We start from the raw sequence: 18,628 nt of genomic DNA, 5'->3' as shown, positions 1-18,628 counted from the left end.
ACTATTTTAGCCTGACAGCTTCCATCTGCTCTATCCTGCAGCAAGAAGGAGGAGGAGGATGACAATGCAGAGACAGAGATCTGGTTGGTACATCTTGTGTGGGATCAGACCAGGGCATCAAGGCCATGTTGTCTAGGATTCATTTGAAACAGAGGCAGTTTTGTCCCGTGTGCCTTGTCTGTTCCATTGACTCCTTTTCCAAACAGGGCACCTGATCTATTAAAGGGGCCCACCCATTGCAGCATCAGGCTGTTGGCAGTGCCTTTGTCTCCTTGCTCCTCAACTGTAGCACCTGGTAGGTTCTTTATAGGGTATAACTGGGGTGCCAGAGTGGGTGCTCGTAGGGACCCTTTTGGGGGCAACAAGGATCATCCTTCTGGGCTATCCCCCTGCTTATCTGATTCAGCTCATTGCTGCCTCACCTCACGCCCTGCCATGGCTTACCTCTCCAGCTCCTTTAATGTGGAATGAAAAGCTGTGAAGGCCTCCCCTTCAAAGAGAGCCCCTAGGGCACCTTGCGGGGCAAGGGGGAGGCGGGGGGGAGGGGGAGGATCTTACAGGAAGCTGGGTCTGTGTTACCTGCTGCGGGGTCGATTTCAAGCTGAAAGGCCATTAAGGCTGCGTGCATGTGAATGGCAAGGAGGTTGGTTGTCCCACCAGCCTTCATATATAGGTGATCATGTGGTTGGTGGAGCACAGAGGTTTGTTATATCACAGAATCACCTAGCCCAGACCCATGCTCATGTCAGGATCAACCCTGGCTAATCCACCTCAGCCAGCTGTCTGTCTAACCTGCTCTTAACACCTGGCAGGGATGGAGATTTCACTACTTCTCCTGTTCCACCTTCAGAGTTAGGAAGATGCTGGACTGCCCTGCTCAGAGTGGGTGCCCTCCATGTGCCCAAAGGGTCCATAAGAATCCACTTCCAGCCCCCCAGTTATAGAACTCAGAGTTGCAAAGATTTTCCTAATATCCACCCCAAATCTCCCATACTGCAATTTAAGATCAGGAGCCTGTCCTCCTCCTCTCTCTAGCTATCCTTTGGATATTTGTGGGGTGTTATCAAATTGCCCTCAGTCTTCTCTTCTCCAGGCTGAATAACCCCAGTTCTTCCAACCTGTTCTCATCAGTTGTATTTCCTCAAATAGTGTCCTTAGCTGTAGCATGTTGCAGGGCAGGTACACGGTGCCTGGTAGGGCTGTTCAGGGTGTGCTCGCACACACACATGCACATACACACAGTCTCTCTCTGTCTCTTTCACATACGCATTCAAACACACTTGCATATTCACACATACTTGCACCCACACACTTTTGTACACTCACGCTCTCGCACACTATTTAGTTGGTCTAATAAAAGATATCACATCTACCCAAAGAACCTTGCCTGCCACTCTCGCACACGCATTCTCACACCCATGCATTCCTGTCTGCCCCCAAAGGGCAGCTGTTCCAAGCACCCAGAAAGCAGCTGTAAACCACTTGCAGAGCAGAGAAGTGCCAGAGCTCTGACATCAACGTGGCTAATGAAGGAGCTGTCACCACTTTTTGTGAGCCGCCTCATGAACAAACCAGTGCACACGGCCCCGGGCTTCCCAGCTGCCCTGCAGAACTACCACGGTGTTGAAGCCTGGGACTTAAAAGCAACCATGAAATAAACAAGCTAACACTCAGTGGACTGGAGGGAAGCACTGGTGAGGAAACAAGTGATAGGTCCTAGGGGTTGGTTACAGCAACAATCTGAAGAATGCCTTGGCATTGTCCTTTAAAGATGCTACATTTAGTTATGCAGTGTTTTCCCAGCAGCTTAAACTGAAATTAACTTCACTGGTGTCTGTGAATTGACACAGGTGTTAAAGAGAAAAGGGAATTGAGGATGGAAGGAGAGACATGGTCAAAAAATTGTCTTGAAAGGCAGGATCACTGGGTTCTCTCCCTGGCTCTAGCCACTGACTCTCTGCATAACCTTGGGTAAGTTGCTTTCTCTATGTGTGCAGCAGGGCTATTCCTGGCCTGCTGTGCCCCGGAGCTAGGGCGGGGCACTGAGACTAGGAAGGAGTATGTCTCAAGTGCTTTGAGATTCCCTGGCAGGGCTGTATGATAGGATACATCTGTGGCAGTGGTTCTTAACCTTTTTAGACTTGAGGTAGCCCTCAGAAAATGCCATCTCTTGACTTTCACTCATTTATTGACTATGGAAAAATAGCAGAGCAACTTTTCTGTTGCAAAGCACTCAGGAAGACATTCACAACAGATCAGAATGTTCTTAACACTGCGGATTCCTATTGGAAACCTCTGGGTTTATCTTGTGAATCATGTTTGCATACCTCATGGTGCTAACATTGTGTGGCACCCTTGAAAGGATTTCAAGGCACCCAGTGGTGCTGTGTCACCCTGGTTGAGAATCTCTGGTCTATGAAGATAGATGGCAGGTGTGCTTGCTCTCACCCTCCCCAACTCAGGGCCAGACCTGCAGCCTCTACTGCCAGGTCAGAATGTGGGGCTGGCTTTCCCTCCATCAGCTCTTCTGCTCCAACAGCCTTGCCTCTTGTCCCTTCCAGCTGTGCAGCGCATTGTGCAGTCCCACCTGGAAAACAGCAGTAACCTGCAAGATGGTGACCATGACAGCTCCGATGGGGAGACTGAAGACAGCAATCCACATGACCCAGAGGATGCCGAAATTGAGGGCCCTGGCCTGTTTGACCTGGAGAGCAGCAATGATTCTGGTAAGAGTTAAATGAGGCATGAGTATGCATTGGGAGGGGGGCAGAAAGCACCAAACCGCTATTGCAAATGCCTGGGGGTGGGGAGAAACGTGGGCAGGTATTCCCTGCACCAGAAAGCCTCTTGCCCCCTAGTGGCAGCGAGGTGTGCTATAGCCTCCAATCTGCATCTGTCTGTCAGTGGATCATAGGAAAATAGGGCTGGGAGGGACCTGACAAGGTCATCTAGTCCAGTTTTGGCGGTCAATGGCTCTGGGGAAGATGGAGAGTGGTGCAAATCATGAGACAAGCTCAGATCAGTAGGTCTTCCCCATGCATGAGGATAGAGGGGGTGAGGAAGCAGTGTGATTTTGGACTGTGAGGACAGGCCTAGGAACCAGTAGTAAGCCCTGAGTTCTAGTCCTGGCTCTGGTAAGACTAAAGCTGAGTTTCAACTGGACATGGGTGACTTACCTTGCAGGGGAAACACCGTGACCACCAGGGTGGTTTTCCTAGTCGCACCTGGGGAAAACCGCTCTCCTAGCACAGGGTAGTACCCATGGAGGTAATGTATAGCTAACCTCCCACTTTCACTTCCAGTGGGAAGATCTTGGCTTTATGCTCACTTTATGGAAATGGGAGACTCCTCCCTAGCTTGCTCCTGGGGCCTTATGGCTAAGGGCAAACGAAACTTGGGGGCATCCGAACCTCAAGCCTCTGGGCTTGGGCCTGCACATAGGATGCCTGCCAAAAGATTTGGAAACATCTAGAGCCCGAGGTGGGATGGAGGATGTTTGCTAGTTGTAGGGTCACTTATGGTTCTTGATGGACTCACGGATTTGGAATTGATTTGTCCTGGAACACAACAAATTTTCATTAAAAAAGCAAAAAAAAACCCAACAAAAACAAAAAACTGGACCCAGGTAACTGATTCATTGCAAATAATGTGCCCAGACAAGTATAGTCAACTGCTGAGAAGGCCTTACAACGTTCGACTAACTCTCATTTACCCAGGAGACTGGGACTCAGGAGGTCTGTGTTCCCTCCTCAGCTTCCCCATGGACTTCCTGAGTGACCTTAGGGCAGGCCAACTCCCTGCCTCACTTTCCCTACCTGAGAACCGTAATATTCCCTAACCTCCTGGTCAGATGTCAACACCAATCTCCTGTTCCTTAGCACAAGACTCCTGGCCTTCCAAACAACTCCTGTTTTTATATATTTGACCCCCTAGAAGAGCTTGAGTCTATTCTCCAGGTAGGAGGGCAGATGGACATTTCCAAAGGCACATTGTTGGCCTTGAACTGCTGAGATCCATGATTAAAAGAAAGTGGTCTCCAAGTGGAGTGCAGGGCTCACCATGTTGGTTCCCATAGGTGCTGTGGTGAGTGAGAGCCAGGCTGAGGAGGCTAGATGAGGTGGGGGAGAGGAGGAAGGGGGGTGTGGGTGGCTGGTGCAGTCAGCGTGCTCTGGAGTACGGTAGAGTGGGCAATGCTAGCACATCAGAATCAGAGGGATAGGAAGCAGGTTGTCTGAGGCCCCCAGGTAGACTCTATTAGGGCAGGGGTAGAACATGGGTTTTTCTAGGACATTTGTGGAAAGGATCATAGGAAACTAGGGCTGGAAGGGATCTCATGAGGTCATTTGATCCAGCCCCCTACTCAAGACAAGATCATCCCTGACTAAACCATCCCAGCCAAGTGTCTGTCCAACCTGCCCTTGAAAGCTGCCGAGGATGGAGATTCCACAATTTCTCTAGGTGGCCTGTTCCAGTGTTTGACCACCCTCGTCGTCAGAAAGTTCTTCTTAATCTCCAAGATAAATTTCCCCTGCTGAAGCTTGAGGCTGTTGCTCCTAGTCCTGTTCTCTGTGGCCACAGAGAAAAGCCCATCTTCAGTCTCTCTATAATTGCCCTTCAGATATTTGAAAACTGTCACAGTTCCTCCTTTTAACCCAGGAGGGAGGTGATGGGGCGGGGACACTGGGGAATATTTGAGAAGGAAAATATTACTCATTTGCTGTAGTCCAGGACGGTTTCTCCAGGATTGGAGTATGGAGGTCAAGGGGGTGGGCAGGCTCAAAGCAGGTGGGAGGTTAACAGAGTCATCTTTAAAGGTCTGGTTCACTTCCCATCTCCCTTCCTCCTGCTTCCTCCCCGCCCTCCCCTCGCCCTCCCCAAGTTTCCTGGATCCTACTTGCTGGGGCCTGCTGTGAATACAGAAATATCTCTTCATTTAATGCCTCTGCTGCTAGGGAGAAACCTGTAAATATCCCACTCCGCCCCATGCTTACTCGGCACAAAGAGCCGTCAGTCACCTAGGAAACCATCTCTGTTACTTGGCACAAAAGGAATGGGAGCTTGGTGCCTTGGCACTGGATCAGAAAGAGACACCCCCCCCCCCCCCCCCCCGCCCATTCATCTGCCCACTTTTTTGTCCGTTGGGTTTTGGGGGATTTTTGGTCTGGTTAAATTTGGGAAGTGGGTGTGGAAGGGATTTGGGAATGGGCTGTCTCTTTCCCCTGCAAGATCAATATGGAGAAATAGACCCTGCAGCCTTCTGGCTCTGGGCAATGTGACTCCTGTGCTGGGCAGTGAGGATGGGGAAGGAGGGTCAGGGTGACTAGCTGGTTCAGATTCTACATTAGGCCTCCCCACATTCCAAGCTCCTGATGTCCCTCACTCCTTATGTGCAGTCCCCTGCTCCCCTAGGCCCAAACTCTTCCCTTGTATGTAGTTCTGCTGATGCCCAGCTGTCCTAATCTTATAGCAGCCCCATGCTTTTCAATTCATGAGTATCCCATAGCCCACAGAGCTCTGCCAGCATGCCTCTCATTAAATCTGCCAGAGAGCTTAGGATGTATTCATCAGTAGGGCATCTGAGTGGTCATAGCAGGGCCATTTCAGGTTTGTGCTACAGTGATGTTTGCAAGTCCTGCTCAGGATCAGGGCCCTGCTTCAATGAGCCCTGCATAAATCCTTGGCATTTGTCCCAATGGCCTTACAGTCTAAGACAAGCCACAAAGGAAATTGTGGTAGGGAGAGAGTTATAAACAAATGCATGCAATCTTACAGACAAAATACCTGAAAGGTTAACAAAAGGACAAATGCCAGATGCCCCAAATTGTACATCACACAGTCTGTGACCAGTAAGCATCATAATGGAAGGAGAGTTTGAAAGAATCAGAAGTAGCTGCTGCAGATAGACCGTGTTGTGTACGTGCCTTATAGTAGCACCAAAGGCCTCCAGGGAAATTAGGGTCCCATTGCGCTAGGTGCTGTACATATAAGAAAACTTTCTGCCCCCAGTTGCTGACAATCAAACAGATTAGACAGATGAAGGGGAGGAAGAGGGAAGGGAGGTATAGTGAGGGGAAGTGACTTGCCCAAGGTCACTTGGAAAATCAGTGGCAGAGCAGAGGAGACTACAGGTTTCCTGAACCCCTGTTAAAGCCTGCAGAGCCCCTACAACTGAACAAGGCATTGGGCAATCAGGCCTACTGGGTCTGCAAGCCAACCTGGTGCATCACTGGGATGACTCAAGGGCACTTGATCCTCAGGACCTGCTCAGTGCTGGTCCTTTGGGAGCAAAGGGTGCAAGTGGGGCCAGTGGTAGTGTTAGCTGTCTGATTTGCAACCGAGCTGAGACCTGCCAGACTCAGGCCACCAAACAGCCATTAGATGGCTGCAAAAGTGATCTAAGCCACCCCAAATTGGTGGTGGGGAGGCAGAGAGTCCACCCCCATCTTCCTTTGGTAACAGCGGCACCTTGGCTGCATCCAGATAATGACAAAGAGTATGAATCTGATTAGGGCTCTGCAGACAGAGCATTGGCTAAGCCAGCTGTCCTGACCTTGCTCTAGGAACTGATCACTCCCCAGATGGCTTTTTGCACCCCTCAACTCACTTCAGGGTTGGTGTTTCCTTGCCTGCCAGGGGCAGCGGGTCGGACTAGATGGCCCACTGAGGTCCCTTCGGACTCTAGGAATCTATAACTCTCTTTCCCACTGGAAGCCATGCTACATCCCAGCCCAGAGGGCTGAAGCATCTATCCAGTATGGGCATGGCGCCCTCTCGTGGATGGATAGGGAATAAGGCTCTTAAAACGAAAGGGGTGGAGGGGATAGGTTGGGGGAGAGGAAAAGAGGTTCAAGCCAAATCTGGGAAACAGCTGATGCTGCTTTTCACAGGATCTCACTCCTTCCTGAGCAGGCAGGCACATTTCCCGCTGTGCTGCTAAGCTTGAGAGGTGCTGGAAAGCTGGTGATTGCAACCGAGAGAAATTTTATCAAGGCAGGAGGCACATGTCATCGCGGCTGCGTCTCTCACGTTGGTAAGGGTGTGGTGTTTCACACCTGCACTGGCGTCCAGGCCTCCTGTGAACACAAGATCCAGGGGTTTCAGAGATGGTGAAGAATCTGGGGGGGGAGGGGTGCACATTTGTGTAGGGGGCAGATGGAGCGCAGCAGGATAAGCAGCACAGGCTGGGCTAAGTAACTCTCGGAGCCAGATCTGCAGGATCTGTTGGTCCAGCAGGCTCTGTAATGGTGCCCCTTTGCACTCCCATTCGTCACTCTTGCCACTCTTTTACGACAGGAGGATGTTGATTTGGCTAGTGCTGTTGTGTGTTGAAAGGGGAGTTATCTGCTGTCATTTTCCCTTGGGTAAAACTAGACCAGTTGGTGGAAGCTCTGGAATTACTGGCCCCTGGTATATGGTTACAACATGCAGTGGGACACATTCTACTAGACTTGTGCTAGTATTTGTCTGGGACTATTGCAGATTTATACTGGTTGAACTGAGATCAGCCTGTAGCCAGCTGTCTCCTTCTCTGTGTTACTAATAACTCCTTGGAAGAATAGAACTAAAAGGATTTATTTCAAAATAAATGATCTATTTAACTCTTCTGTTTGGTGCCACTTGAAATTCCTGTGTCTTTTTTGGACTGTATTGTGTCAGGAATGCAAGTGTTAACAGCCCCGTGGCCAAAAGGGGGATGCTGTTATACACATAAGGAAACTAAACAGTTTCACTCTGTGTTGCTATTCAGGCAGCAGGGTAGGCTGAAGCCAGGATGTGACTTTTGTGGATTTTTCTTCCCTGCAGAGTTAACTCAGCTGGTCAGTGCATGAGCAGGGGATTAGCTTAGCCCAAGGCACAAAGCAAAGCCCTACTCACACCACTCTGTCCTACCTGCATGCAGCTATGAGTATATTATGAGAGCTTCTGGGGGCATAACCCATAGTTCTTTGTGATACAGAAAGCTGAACCCCTCTAGGAGTGTTTCCCAGTGGTTTGTAGGAAAACTTGTCTTTTCGGCACAAGGGGTGGAAGAAGGCATGGGAGAGCTGTCAGCACGTGAGTACTCCGGCCTACACCCACACTGCAAGGTGCCTTGATCTCAGGGGAACCATGGAGCTGTGATGTAAAACACCACAGCCCGCTGGTGCAAAGACTGTACATGTGGGAAGAAGGGCAGTCAGAGGCAGCACACAGTGAAGAACCTGCCTTAGCCCTGCACTGAAAGCATCCCATGAGAACCGTAGGACTCTGTTTAATAGCTGTTTGCTTATCTCAAACCAGAGGCAGCTCTGTTGCAAAGACCATTTTTTCCTTTCCTGCCTCCAACCTGTGAAGCTGTGTGTGTGCATGGTGGGGTTGATCAAACGTGTTCTTCTGAATAGACAGAAGTAGTTAGCTGTGTTAGTCTGAAGTCAGGCAGGGCAGAGGTGCGCTTTATGGGCTATCCCAAAAGTGTACGCATCTCTGATTCAGCTCCCAGGCTTTAGTTCAGACTGGTTGCATTTGGGTTCCTTACATTAATGGTCTAGAGAAGTGGTGTTCAAGTTTTTGGCCCTGTGGGCTAGGTGAGTGGCACTAGACCAGTCTGTGGGCCAGATTGAGCTCTGCCTACAAGGATCAGGCTTTGTGTGCCTGCATAGGGCATTGGGTGCAGGGATTTGGCCCTGGGGTCCAGAAGCACCCTTGTATGCTAGGGTAGGACCCTGGCAACTTGTGCCACCCCCACCTGTCCCCAGACACCAAGATCGGGGCTCTGTCTGGATTTGGAAATTTGGTAGAAGGGAAGTGGTGCCACCATGGGAAGCCCCAACAGGCTGGATGACACAGCATCAGGGGCTGGATCTGGCCCACAGGCCAGGGATTGAGCACTCCTATCTAAAGAAAAGGGGGAGAGAGCTATTTGAACAGAGAAATAACAGAAACCTGAATTCCTTCTCCCTGTTTATGAAACCATCTAGTAAAAGCTGACATAACTCAGGTGCAAGGGGGATACGTTTGATGTGGGGCACATGTGGATCCCTTGCTATTTGAAACCAAAGACAGAGCCACAGTCTGTTGCCCTTGAACCAAGGGCACCCTGAGAATATGTAACATTCCCCAATTGCAGGGCAAAGTTGTTAAGAGATCCACAAACATCTTAGCTGCAAAGTTCTTACCAGCCTGATTCTCCACTCAGCAACACTGACATAAATTCAGCACCACATGGTTGACTGTAGGGGAGTTGATCAGGATATACACCAGTGTAAACCAGAGAAGAATCTCTTGTGAGCTCTTTCTTCCCTCCCCCGAACACAGTCTTTGTAGCAGTCAGGGCTCTCATGAAGCAATGGATCACCTAATACTGTGTTGCCGTAGCTTTGCCAGTGTAATTGTGCTGTCCCTGATTGATGCCAAGAGATGTTAACCATGCCACACTGTTCGGCTTAGCAGCACAGGGGGCTGCCCTGTCCCCCTGCCAGGTTACTGATCTGGGCCATGACAGTCTGGACCCCTCGCTGGTTTGTTTGTCCTGCCCGTTTGTATTTCCACTGGGGATTTTGTGCAATGCGTGTCTTGTTCTTTTCCTTATTCATTGCTGCCCCCCTGAGAAGCCCCAGGAAACAAGACCAAGGCGTCAGAGCCACGTGTCTACCCAGCCATCTCCAAGTCACACAAAAGAAAAGGTAATCTCTGCCTGTGCAGCAGCAACGGGAGATTGCTGGTGGTTCAGTGCCAGGGCTGGGTACCCCCCTGGGCCTCTGGGGTTGGGGTCAAGCTGTTTCCTTTATGGGTGGGGAGTGGGGGTATCTGTCACATGCCTGGTTTAGCTGGCATGACAGCAATCCCAGGCATTGTCTAGGTCCATCTTTCTTTTTGGAAGCCTCAGAATCATTTGGGTCCAAGCCATGAATGTGCCATTCTGCACTTGGAATCGAGAACCATCAAGGCTAAAATTTGCTTGGGCGGTCACCGGTCTACAAGCAGCCTGTCCTGTGAGGGCTTGAGTCTAGTTTTCAGAGGGCCTTGTTACACGTTACACTGTGAGCCACACAAACGTTGATTGGCTTAGTGCTAGCTTGCAGTCACACCTTCAACTTGAGCCGAACATCTGTTGGGAGTGACTGGGTTATGTGGAACAGGAGCTAGGTCACCCAGATCAAGAGATAATGCTGGCCTGGAGTAGCATAACTTTGAGCCGCATAAGAGTGCTTTAAAACACTTAAAGGTGTTAACGTGCAGGGTTAAGAGCTCCTGGAGTCATGCAAAATTAATGTGTAACAAGGCCCAGAGAGTGTTGCTTGCAGGCAACAAGTTGTTTGCATCCATCAATGCATCCACCTGATTCCCCTTCTCTTTGCTTCCCTACTCCCTCTGACAATCAGCCACCAGAAACGGGCACCCCCACCTGCAAATCGGTGGCCTTTTTTGACTCCCCAAGGTCTTGCATTAACCTCCCAGCTGTGCCTGGTTCCCCCCGCATGTGTAAGTTGCTGGGTTGGCTCAGAAGAAGTTTGGAGCTTGGGGTAGGGGGGAAGTGAAGAGGGAAAGTTTTTTCTAGAGGAACCCAGTGTTAATTTTGGAGGGAGGAGGGCTTGGATCTGGAGCTGCCTTGGACTTGATCTGTAATCAGGGTGTAGGATTTCGCTGAATTGTAACATTTCAAAGAACTCACCTGGTTTGCTGCTTGTTGCCTTGAACCCTTTTACTGGAGATGCTCTTCATTGGACAGACCCAGCTGTGCTTGCTTCCAATAGGTGGCCAGAAGGTGTCCTTTGCTGGGGGCGTAGATGACCTTGGGGATGGACTGAAACCGCTTGCTGAATCTGAAATACCTGAAGATGCTGAAGGAGCAGGGGCAGAGGACCAGGAACCAGAAATGGAGCAGGACAATCCTCCTGCAAGCGGTAACATCCCCAGTCAGAGAAGCAGGGATGGGGGAGGAGGGGAAGGATGTTGAAAAACAGGAGTAACTACAGAACTGATTGGTTGCTGGTTGTACAGTCTAGCAGTGCAGCCAGGTACTGTAGAGCCAAACCACACTCCATCCCACTTTGGGGCACCAAACTGTGTGAGAGGATCTTGGACAACTTTACATGCATTCATTGAAGAAAGCTCAACTGATGCATGGAAAGCAAAATACAGGACCATATCCCCACCCTGTGGTGCAGTCAGCTCTGAGGGGAGGGATGTAGCTATGATTTTAACAGTGCACAGTAATTATTAACTGGGAACATAAAGCGAAGAAGAATCTTGTATCCTGTTGGAACCATGGGGTGAACCTCAGCTCAGCAGAGTGGCTTTCCCCAAGCTGGAAATTGGCTGTAACAAGCTCTGGTTAACAACCTGATTCTGCTACGTGGACCTTTAATAACTACATGCTAGGAATTCGTGTCTCAGACTGAGTCTAGAGCTTACTTTGTGGGGTCTGTGGACTGAATTTTCCCTCCTCATCCTCCAGACAGTTTTGCCTTTGGATTGCAAATGGCAGGCATTTTGTGAATGAGAGTGGTTGTTTGGAAGTTAAGTTCTGTCTTCTAGAGAAGGGGTCTTAGCATGGGGAAGCATAGAGTTATTGTTATTGCTCCTCATGTTCCCAGTTAAAGACCCAAACCTTGGTACATGAGAGACTCAGCAAACCAGTAATGCTTAATTAAGTAATCCCTGCCCTGGGGTGCTCACCTGTTGCTTTTCTTTTTCCCTCTCCAGGACCTGCCAAAGAGCGAAGACATGTTGGCTTTGTTGAGACAGCCCTACACCCTGTTAACATGGAGAGCCACACTCCTTCCTCCCCTCTGGATGGCACCAGTTAGTTCAGGAGGCAGGAGGAAGGTGGAGGGGGCCACCCCAGGGATGGAGTGCTCTCATCTTCCCATGCCCCAGTCTGGATTCTCTTTCCTTAATGGCTGCATTTCCTCTTTCCTTCCCCTTCTATTCTCTTCTCTTTGATTTCTCTGTCTCCTGCCAATGGTTTGTCTCTATTAAATGAGTTTAGCACTGGCGAATGACGCAAGCTTGGCAGATGATTGAAAGCCTCTGCATGTCCACCTCTAGATGATAGCAATGGAGAAGTCCTTGCTCTATTGCAGTGTATGCTATCCCAGATTGAGTGGCCACTGCAGGATCTATTTCCTGTTGTCCATTTCCTAGTGCTTTGTCCAATCTACCCATAAGCGTGCCAAACAATGAAGCTTCCACCCCTTTCCTGGGAGACAATTGCATGACCCCGTGCAGCATGGAAGGCAGCAGTGCAAGCTTGTCAATGTGCTTCAGCCCTAAAGGCAAAGCCTTCCTTTGAGAAGTTCAGTCTCTTTGGTCCAGTCAGTCCTTGGTCTCACCGATGGAGACCCACCATGACAGGGTGGGAGGTAACTTATGCTGGCGACAGCACCCCATGTGATGGAGACGCCTGAAGCAGACCTGAGATCCATAAGCCTCTGAGCTGTTTTTTAACATGACCTACCCTGGACTGTGAGATCCCGGTCTATACGGAGGTGCTTTGGGATGCACTAATGAGAACTCATTCCCCACAGAGGGTCGTTGGTCTAGTCTTTAGTCCTGTTGGTTTGAATATTTCATCAAAGCTTCTGAGGTTCTCTGAAGGAGCAAGAAAGGAGCACTGGAGCGAAGTCCAGCTCTGTGGGGCAAGGGGACACCCAGAGCTCACTGGATGGGGCTGAACAGAATAGAAAATTTGTAGAACATCCATGTATCTCCAGGACTTTCAGCGGAGCAGAGTAGGACTCCAGTGATATCACAATATCACAGAAGGGAGAAAGACCAGGAGGGACTATTTTAAAATGTGAAGCAGCAATGAAAGGCAAGTTAATTATACTGCTGACCTGTTGGACCTCACTTGATTAAAAGTGAGGTCAAACCATAATGTTGGTTGACAGCCCTGGAGACTTGAAATCCTTGGGTTAGATCTGCAGGGCAAAGTGGAAGTGCAAGCTTCTCCCACCAACGTGCCTCCAACCTAGATCTGCAAAGGGCCCAGTCTCTAGTGAGGGAGACGTGAGTGCAGTCTCCTTGGCCTCTCTGCTGGCAGCAGTGCCCCTAAAAGAAAGCCAAGCAGTGCCAACAATGGGGATTATTTTGGGCATGACCACTTCACAGGGGGCTACCAAACAGCTTATAATAGTCTTGAGCTGGATTTGAACTGGTGACTTAAAGGGAATGCTACTGTGGAAAATGCAAATAGTTTTTGTTGTGGAAAATGCAGATAGTTCTTGTTTGCCAAATCCCAAACTTGCCAAACACCTTTCTCCATGGTTATGTGGTCCCTACCGGGGGCTGTGAACAAGAGGCAGGTTCTTAAGCATAGTTTAGCTGTCTCTTTCTTTCTCTCTCTCTCTCTATATACACCCTTTGATCCTGTATTGAGCAATGCCTTTCTGTGCTCCAGATCAGATCTGCTGTAATAAAGCTTTGTACATAAATATTTGCAGACTGTTTTATTGGGGGTGGGGAAGAGGGAGGGACAGGGAAAGAGAAAAGGATCCTGGATCAGGAACAGTACGCTGGCCAGTCTTCTTTGTCCCATCTAGTGCCCAGCAGCAAACCAAGAAGCAGACTCATCACAGGTGCTGTAAGTACATGAAGGTGTCATCCAATTATGAGGGTGGTGGAGTGACCCAGGCTTCTTCCTGGTAAGGAAGAGGCTTGGGTATGACTCTCATGTTTCCAAGACTGATTATGGCTGCAGAGACAGAGATAGGAAGAAGGGGGTAGGCCCTGGAGCCACTACAGTGCTGGGTGGTTAAAGAGCAGGTTCTTGAGATAGCAGGGGGGTGCACCTGGAAGGAACTCCCCACCAGGAGGGAAAAACAAGGAAGTAGGGTCAGTGCAGGATGGGCTGCAGCAAGGTTTCCTTATGCTGCCCCATCAAGTTCTGCTTTAGGCTGAGAGGAGCTATCAAGCCCCAAGACTTTTCAGTCATTGTCCTGGGCAGTGGTGACAGTGATAGGGATGCACAGCTGTTAGGTTTGGATGGTAATCACTTCCACAGCTAAACTGGGCAAAAGTAGAACCAGGAACCCAGATCTGACACTATCTGTAACCCTTTATTTCCCATGCCTTCTGGAGAACCTATTGGTACCCACTTAAAACCCACGCACATGAGGCTGTATTCAATAATCACAGAATCCAAACCTACCAGAGCCAGTTGGCCCCCATCCCTTCACACTGCCCATCTTGTAAACAGATCTGTAAACATGTCCACCACCAACCTAATCCCTTCTTGAGTATTTTGCTATCCTAAAAGCACCAGCAAGAAAGCAGGAGGCTATTGATTTACTTTGAGGAGCTTATTAGTCCATTTAATCCCTCCCTTGCTATGTACCTCAGTCTGCTTTAATTACACAGGTTTGACTTCCCCCTGTTGCCTGCTTAAGTAGGCACTTCTGTGTTTGTACAATAACTGGTTTCACTTAGGGTGATATTGGATCTGCTCACAGCAAAGGCATTGTTGCTAAAAGGGAGCAAAGCCAGCTGTACTCTCCTTCCAGCCACTGACTTTCTACATGGAAGTGAATAAGACGTGGGGTCCTGGCATCCACCCTGATGCTGAGACAAAGGCTAGCTTCGCATCATTAACAAATGCAATTTGCGTTTGCTAATCAACACAGGCCTGTTCCCTCCCCTGATCCCTTCCTGCAGGCCCATGACTGGCTTGTAAGGACTTGTCCTGGGCTGTTGAGGTATGCTGGCAGGTTGCATGCATTTCTAGGATGGAAATTTTGACTCGGCAGGCAGTTGGCTCGCTAACTGTACTGCCACTGAGAGAATGCAGATTTGGGACAAAGGTGAAGTGACCGAGATCAGGCAGGTGAGTGTTTCCTGACTCCCAAACTTGTGCCTCTAACCACAGCCCCACACAACCTTCACTGATCTCCACCAGTTTCTTCCAAGAATTTTCCATCCCGGCTTTGTTGCCTCTCTAGAAATGGTTCCCAACTGTGCACCGAAAGCCACAAACATAGTCCTCTGAATCCCTGTCTGTGCCTGTATTTTGCTACCTCAGCCTCAGAGGGCCTTGTTCCTGCTCTGTTACTCCACTTTTGCTACTCTCCTCACTCCTCTTACTTTACAGATAGGGCTGCCAGGCTCTGGAATGGGCTCCCAAGGGAGGTGGTACTCTCTCCTACCTTGGGGGTCTTCAAGGAGGAGGCTGGACAAACATTTGGCTGGGGTGATATGACCCCAGCACCAGTTCCTGCCTGGGGCAGGGGGTCGGACTTGATAGTCTGTTTAGGTCCTTTCCAACCCTAAGTACTATGATACTAAGATACAAGAAAAATTACTGACGTACCCCAATGGAAGCAAGGTGGGAAGGGGAGCAGCTAGATAGTTAAGACATCTCCCTTGCACTACAGACTGGATCTGTGCCAAAGGCTGCACCTTCTGTAAAAGCACACCCAGGCGCTCAGCCTCGGGAACTGAGGGTGGCTGGATGCGATGCTGGCCGGATGGCTCTCGCGTGCCATCGTCTACAGAAACCAACTTGCCTTTGCCAGGCAAGGCCAAGGCCAGGCTCAGGAGGACTACACTGTGAGGAGAGACCAGCCCTGAGGTGCATGAAGCAGGAGGCCGAGGGAAAATGGAGGCTGCCGGAAGCCCAGGCAGTCTCTGGGCAGGCAGAGCTGCTGGTCCCATCAGCCACCTCCTGTTTCGTGTGTCCCCTTCGCCCCACCCAGCTCCGACCGGTCCTGGGGCCAGCTCCGGGGCTCGCAGCTCGCCCTGCTCAGGCAGGCAGGCTGCCAACCATGGCCTGCTGCGGCCGAGGGCTCCCAGTTGGGCACTGAGCTTGACATGGGAGGCCGACGCCTCCAGTGACCCCTAGGCCTGAAGAAGCCAAGCCCGGCCCACCTGCAGGCGCCCAGCAGAGGAGGAGTAGAGCTGCTCCCTGCCCCTGCCGTGCCCTTCTCAGCAGGAACCACCCCACCTTGAGGCGGTGCCCGCCCTGCCCTGCCAATGGGCTGCGCAGAGCTTCCCCCCTCCCTCTGCCCACGATGGTTTCTCCCTCGAGGATTCGTCCCCTCTCCCCCGCAGGTGGTTTTTCCCTCGGGCACAGGCGTTACGTCCCGCGCCGGTTCTTCTTCCGGCGTCACAGAGGGGGTGAAAGGTCACGGTGGCTGTTCTATGGGCTGGCGCGGGATACCCGGAAGTCGCGGGGTTTTACTGTCGGTTGCGAGCTGTCACCGGCTGCCGGGAGCCGCCAGTAGGTACCGCGGCCCGAGCGGCCTCCCCCCCCCCCAGCCCGGTGTCCCGTCACCCCCGCGCGTCGCGGCTGCCCCGGCCGGTGGCGGCGGCATCGGGAGGCTCCGCCTGCGGCCCGTGCAGCGCCTCCCGCCGTGCGGCCGGACCCGGGCCCTGCCTCTGCCGGTGCCTCCGCGTGGGTGGCTGGGGAGGCACCCCCTCCTCGCGCCCTGGCCTCGCCCGACCCGCTGCCTCCGAGCAGGAGGTCCTGGGCCCGTGTTGGGGGCTGTCCTGGCAGCTGGGGTGGGGTGCACTCGCGGGCCCGTGTTCTCCATCTCTGGGGTAGGGGCTTGCTTTGCTCCTCCCCAGTGCTGCTGTTTCAGTCGTTCAAGAGCCATGTGTGGCCCTACTACCGGCAAGTGTCCTCCACCCCAAATTTTCTAGCCTGGGGCTTCTGATGCTTCCAGATCCTTTGGCAGGCATCCTACGTGCAGGCCCAAGTCTGGAGGCTTGGGTTTCGGATGCCCCCGAGTTTCGCTTGCCGTCAGCTGCATGGCTGCCGCAGCAAGCTAGGGAGGAGTCTCCCATTTTCCCTAAAGTCAACATGTAGTTGAAATCCTCTTACTTGAAGCTGGCCAGTGGGAAGCTACCCATGAGGCTCTCCTAGGGAGTCCTGTCCCCAAGCAGACAAGGGTGTACCCTCCACTACACAGTGCCATTTTAATTGTATTGCCTCAGTCAGGGTATTTCCCCTGCCACCATTGTGGTCACGGTGTTTCCCTGATGCTGTAGGATCCTAGACGAGTTGGGCTGGAAGGGAGCTCCTGAGGTCACCTAGTCCCACTGCTGGCGTGGGACTGCCCTTTCTGCCTCCTGCTGAGGTTCCAGCTGTGCTTCTCCCTGCACCGTTTCTGTTACGTGCTCCCCATCCCTGGCCCCACCAAGCCCTGGGACTTGCTGATCAACCTCCTCCTGGCGCTGGCCAAGCTGCTCATCTATAAGACCAGGAAGGAGTCTGTGGCTGGGAGGAGACCTCTGAGTACGCGGCTGTCTTCCTCTCACTCCTCTGCTCACATCTCCAGGCAGTTTTACTAGTTGGTGTCACAGGGTCCTTGACTCATTCAGGGGGGCAGTGGGCACTGGCCAGCGTGCTCTGCTCCATGTCCCCTTCCGCATCTCTTGTCATTAACCTATGACATCACTCCCATTCCTGTTTTCTTTTTATTTGTCCCAAGAAATCATTTGATCATGTCCCCAGTGGCCTCCCTTATTAAGGGAGGCTTATAGTATTTGGTGATGGGCCTGAGCCTATGATCTTTCACATCCAATAGGCCTGCCTGAGGTGGGATCATCGCATACAATCCATAATCTAAACTTTACTTAAGAGAACTGTCAACTCTGACAGCACAGACCTAACACCTGAACCTGTTACAGGTAAAGCAGGGGAACCATGGCAGCCAGCATCCCCCTTTTATGAAACATTGTCAATAACTTCTTAGCTCCTGATGCCACGAATAACTCCTTAGCTCTTTCAAGGGCTGAACATGGCAGGTTCTTCATCCCTTCTTTGGCTCTCCTTCAGATCTCTCAGTCTTTTCTGCTCCACAGATCAGGCCTCGCATGCTTTCTAGTCAAGGTTGTGTCCCTCTTGCTTTTTCTGATTCCCATTGATGCAGAGCCAGGGTTTCTGCAATGTCAGGGAATGTCTTGTTTCCACTAGACATTTAACATTATCGTTACTGGAGTTTCTAAAACGTTTGTGGAACTTAAAATTTGGGCCAGACTTGACCTTCCAAATGTTTGTACTCGTGGGGAACTTAATAACTGGGGGTGGAGGTTAGGGGGGTTCTGTGACTTGTGCTATAACAGAGCTTAAAGGTGCCTTCAGTAGCAGAAGGTCCCATTCTGCTTGGTACTTTATGGTTTAGGCTGTGAGCTGTTGAGGCAGGAGCTATTTCTTTTTCTATACAGAAAGGTAGTTAGCTCTGTTAGCCTGAAAGCGGGGCAGGGTGGCACCTTATAGATCAACTTGTTCAGAAAGACATATACTTTTGTAGGTGACAGCCTACTTCTTTGGATGCCATGAATGGACTTGCAGAGAGCAGGGGCAATAAATAGGAATAAAATAATTTAAATACAAAGGGTAGGGAAAGGGGGAGGAAAGGACAGGGAGTGGTCACTGCTGAGGGAGGGGAAGGTGGGGTGAAGAGATGAAAAGGGAAAAACAAAGACGTCAACCCACTGAGGGACATAAGGGTTAGAAAAGCTAGTCTAGCCGATGGGATAAGAATCCAGAGTCTTTGTTGAGACCCTACTTACCACAGACCAGACTGTGGATAGCTGTTCTGCAAAGTTGCAGTTAAATTTGTTTAAGAACAGCAAAACTTTAACTACCCTGAGGTCAGTGATGAAATGTCCAGAGAGGACATGCGAGGGTACTCAGCAGTATTCCCTC

General features: G+C 50.9%; 3 protein-coding genes across 8 annotated transcripts in view; 2 read left to right on the top strand and 1 right to left on the bottom strand.

The window, feature by feature from the left end:
- PPP1R1B (protein phosphatase 1 regulatory inhibitor subunit 1B) overlaps positions 1 to 13,415 on the top strand; it is a 52,327-nt gene extending 38,912 nt beyond the window's left edge. For 2 of the 3 annotated variants that reach the window (XM_059726988.1, XM_019482540.2), the window contains 4 exons: positions 2,562 to 2,726; positions 9,591 to 9,662; positions 10,734 to 10,883; positions 11,686 to 13,415. In XM_059726988.1, coding sequence (XP_059582971.1) covers positions 2,562 to 2,726; positions 9,591 to 9,662; positions 10,734 to 10,883; positions 11,686 to 11,789 — 491 coding nt within the window. In that variant the 3' untranslated portion in view covers positions 11,790 to 13,415. The remainder of the gene's footprint in view (positions 1 to 2,561; positions 2,727 to 9,590; positions 9,663 to 10,733; positions 10,884 to 11,685) is intronic. The other variant, XM_014603604.3, reaches the window with a different exon arrangement.
- Positions 13,416 to 13,417: 2 nt separating this feature from the next.
- The window catches only part of PGAP3 (post-GPI attachment to proteins phospholipase 3), a 97,210-nt gene continuing 91,999 nt past the window's right edge, over positions 13,418 to 18,628 (bottom strand). The window contains exon 6 of the mRNA XM_059726985.1: positions 13,418 to 13,562. Within this exon, the coding sequence (XP_059582968.1) occupies positions 13,520 to 13,562 (43 nt within the window). The 3' untranslated portion in view covers positions 13,418 to 13,519. The remainder of the gene's footprint in view (positions 13,563 to 18,628) is intronic.
- The window catches only part of STARD3 (StAR related lipid transfer domain containing 3), a 36,906-nt gene continuing 31,824 nt past the window's right edge, over positions 13,547 to 18,628 (top strand). The window contains exon 1 of one of the 4 annotated variants that reach the window (XM_014603595.3): positions 13,547 to 13,564. The gene's annotated coding sequence lies outside the window, so the exon portion shown is untranslated. Of the gene's footprint in view, positions 13,565 to 16,008; positions 16,027 to 16,052; positions 16,200 to 18,628 lie in introns of those variants that run through there. The other 3 variants (XM_059726981.1, XM_014603596.3, XM_014603594.3) reach the window with 3 other exon arrangements.

The sequence above is a fragment of the Alligator mississippiensis genome, chromosome 4 (assembly GCF_030867095.1).
Source record: "Alligator mississippiensis isolate rAllMis1 chromosome 4, rAllMis1, whole genome shotgun sequence".
NCBI lineage: Eukaryota > Metazoa > Chordata > Crocodylia > Alligatoridae > Alligator > Alligator mississippiensis.
Note: the sequence above shows the minus strand (reverse complement) of the source record. Positions and strands in the feature narration are given on the sequence as shown.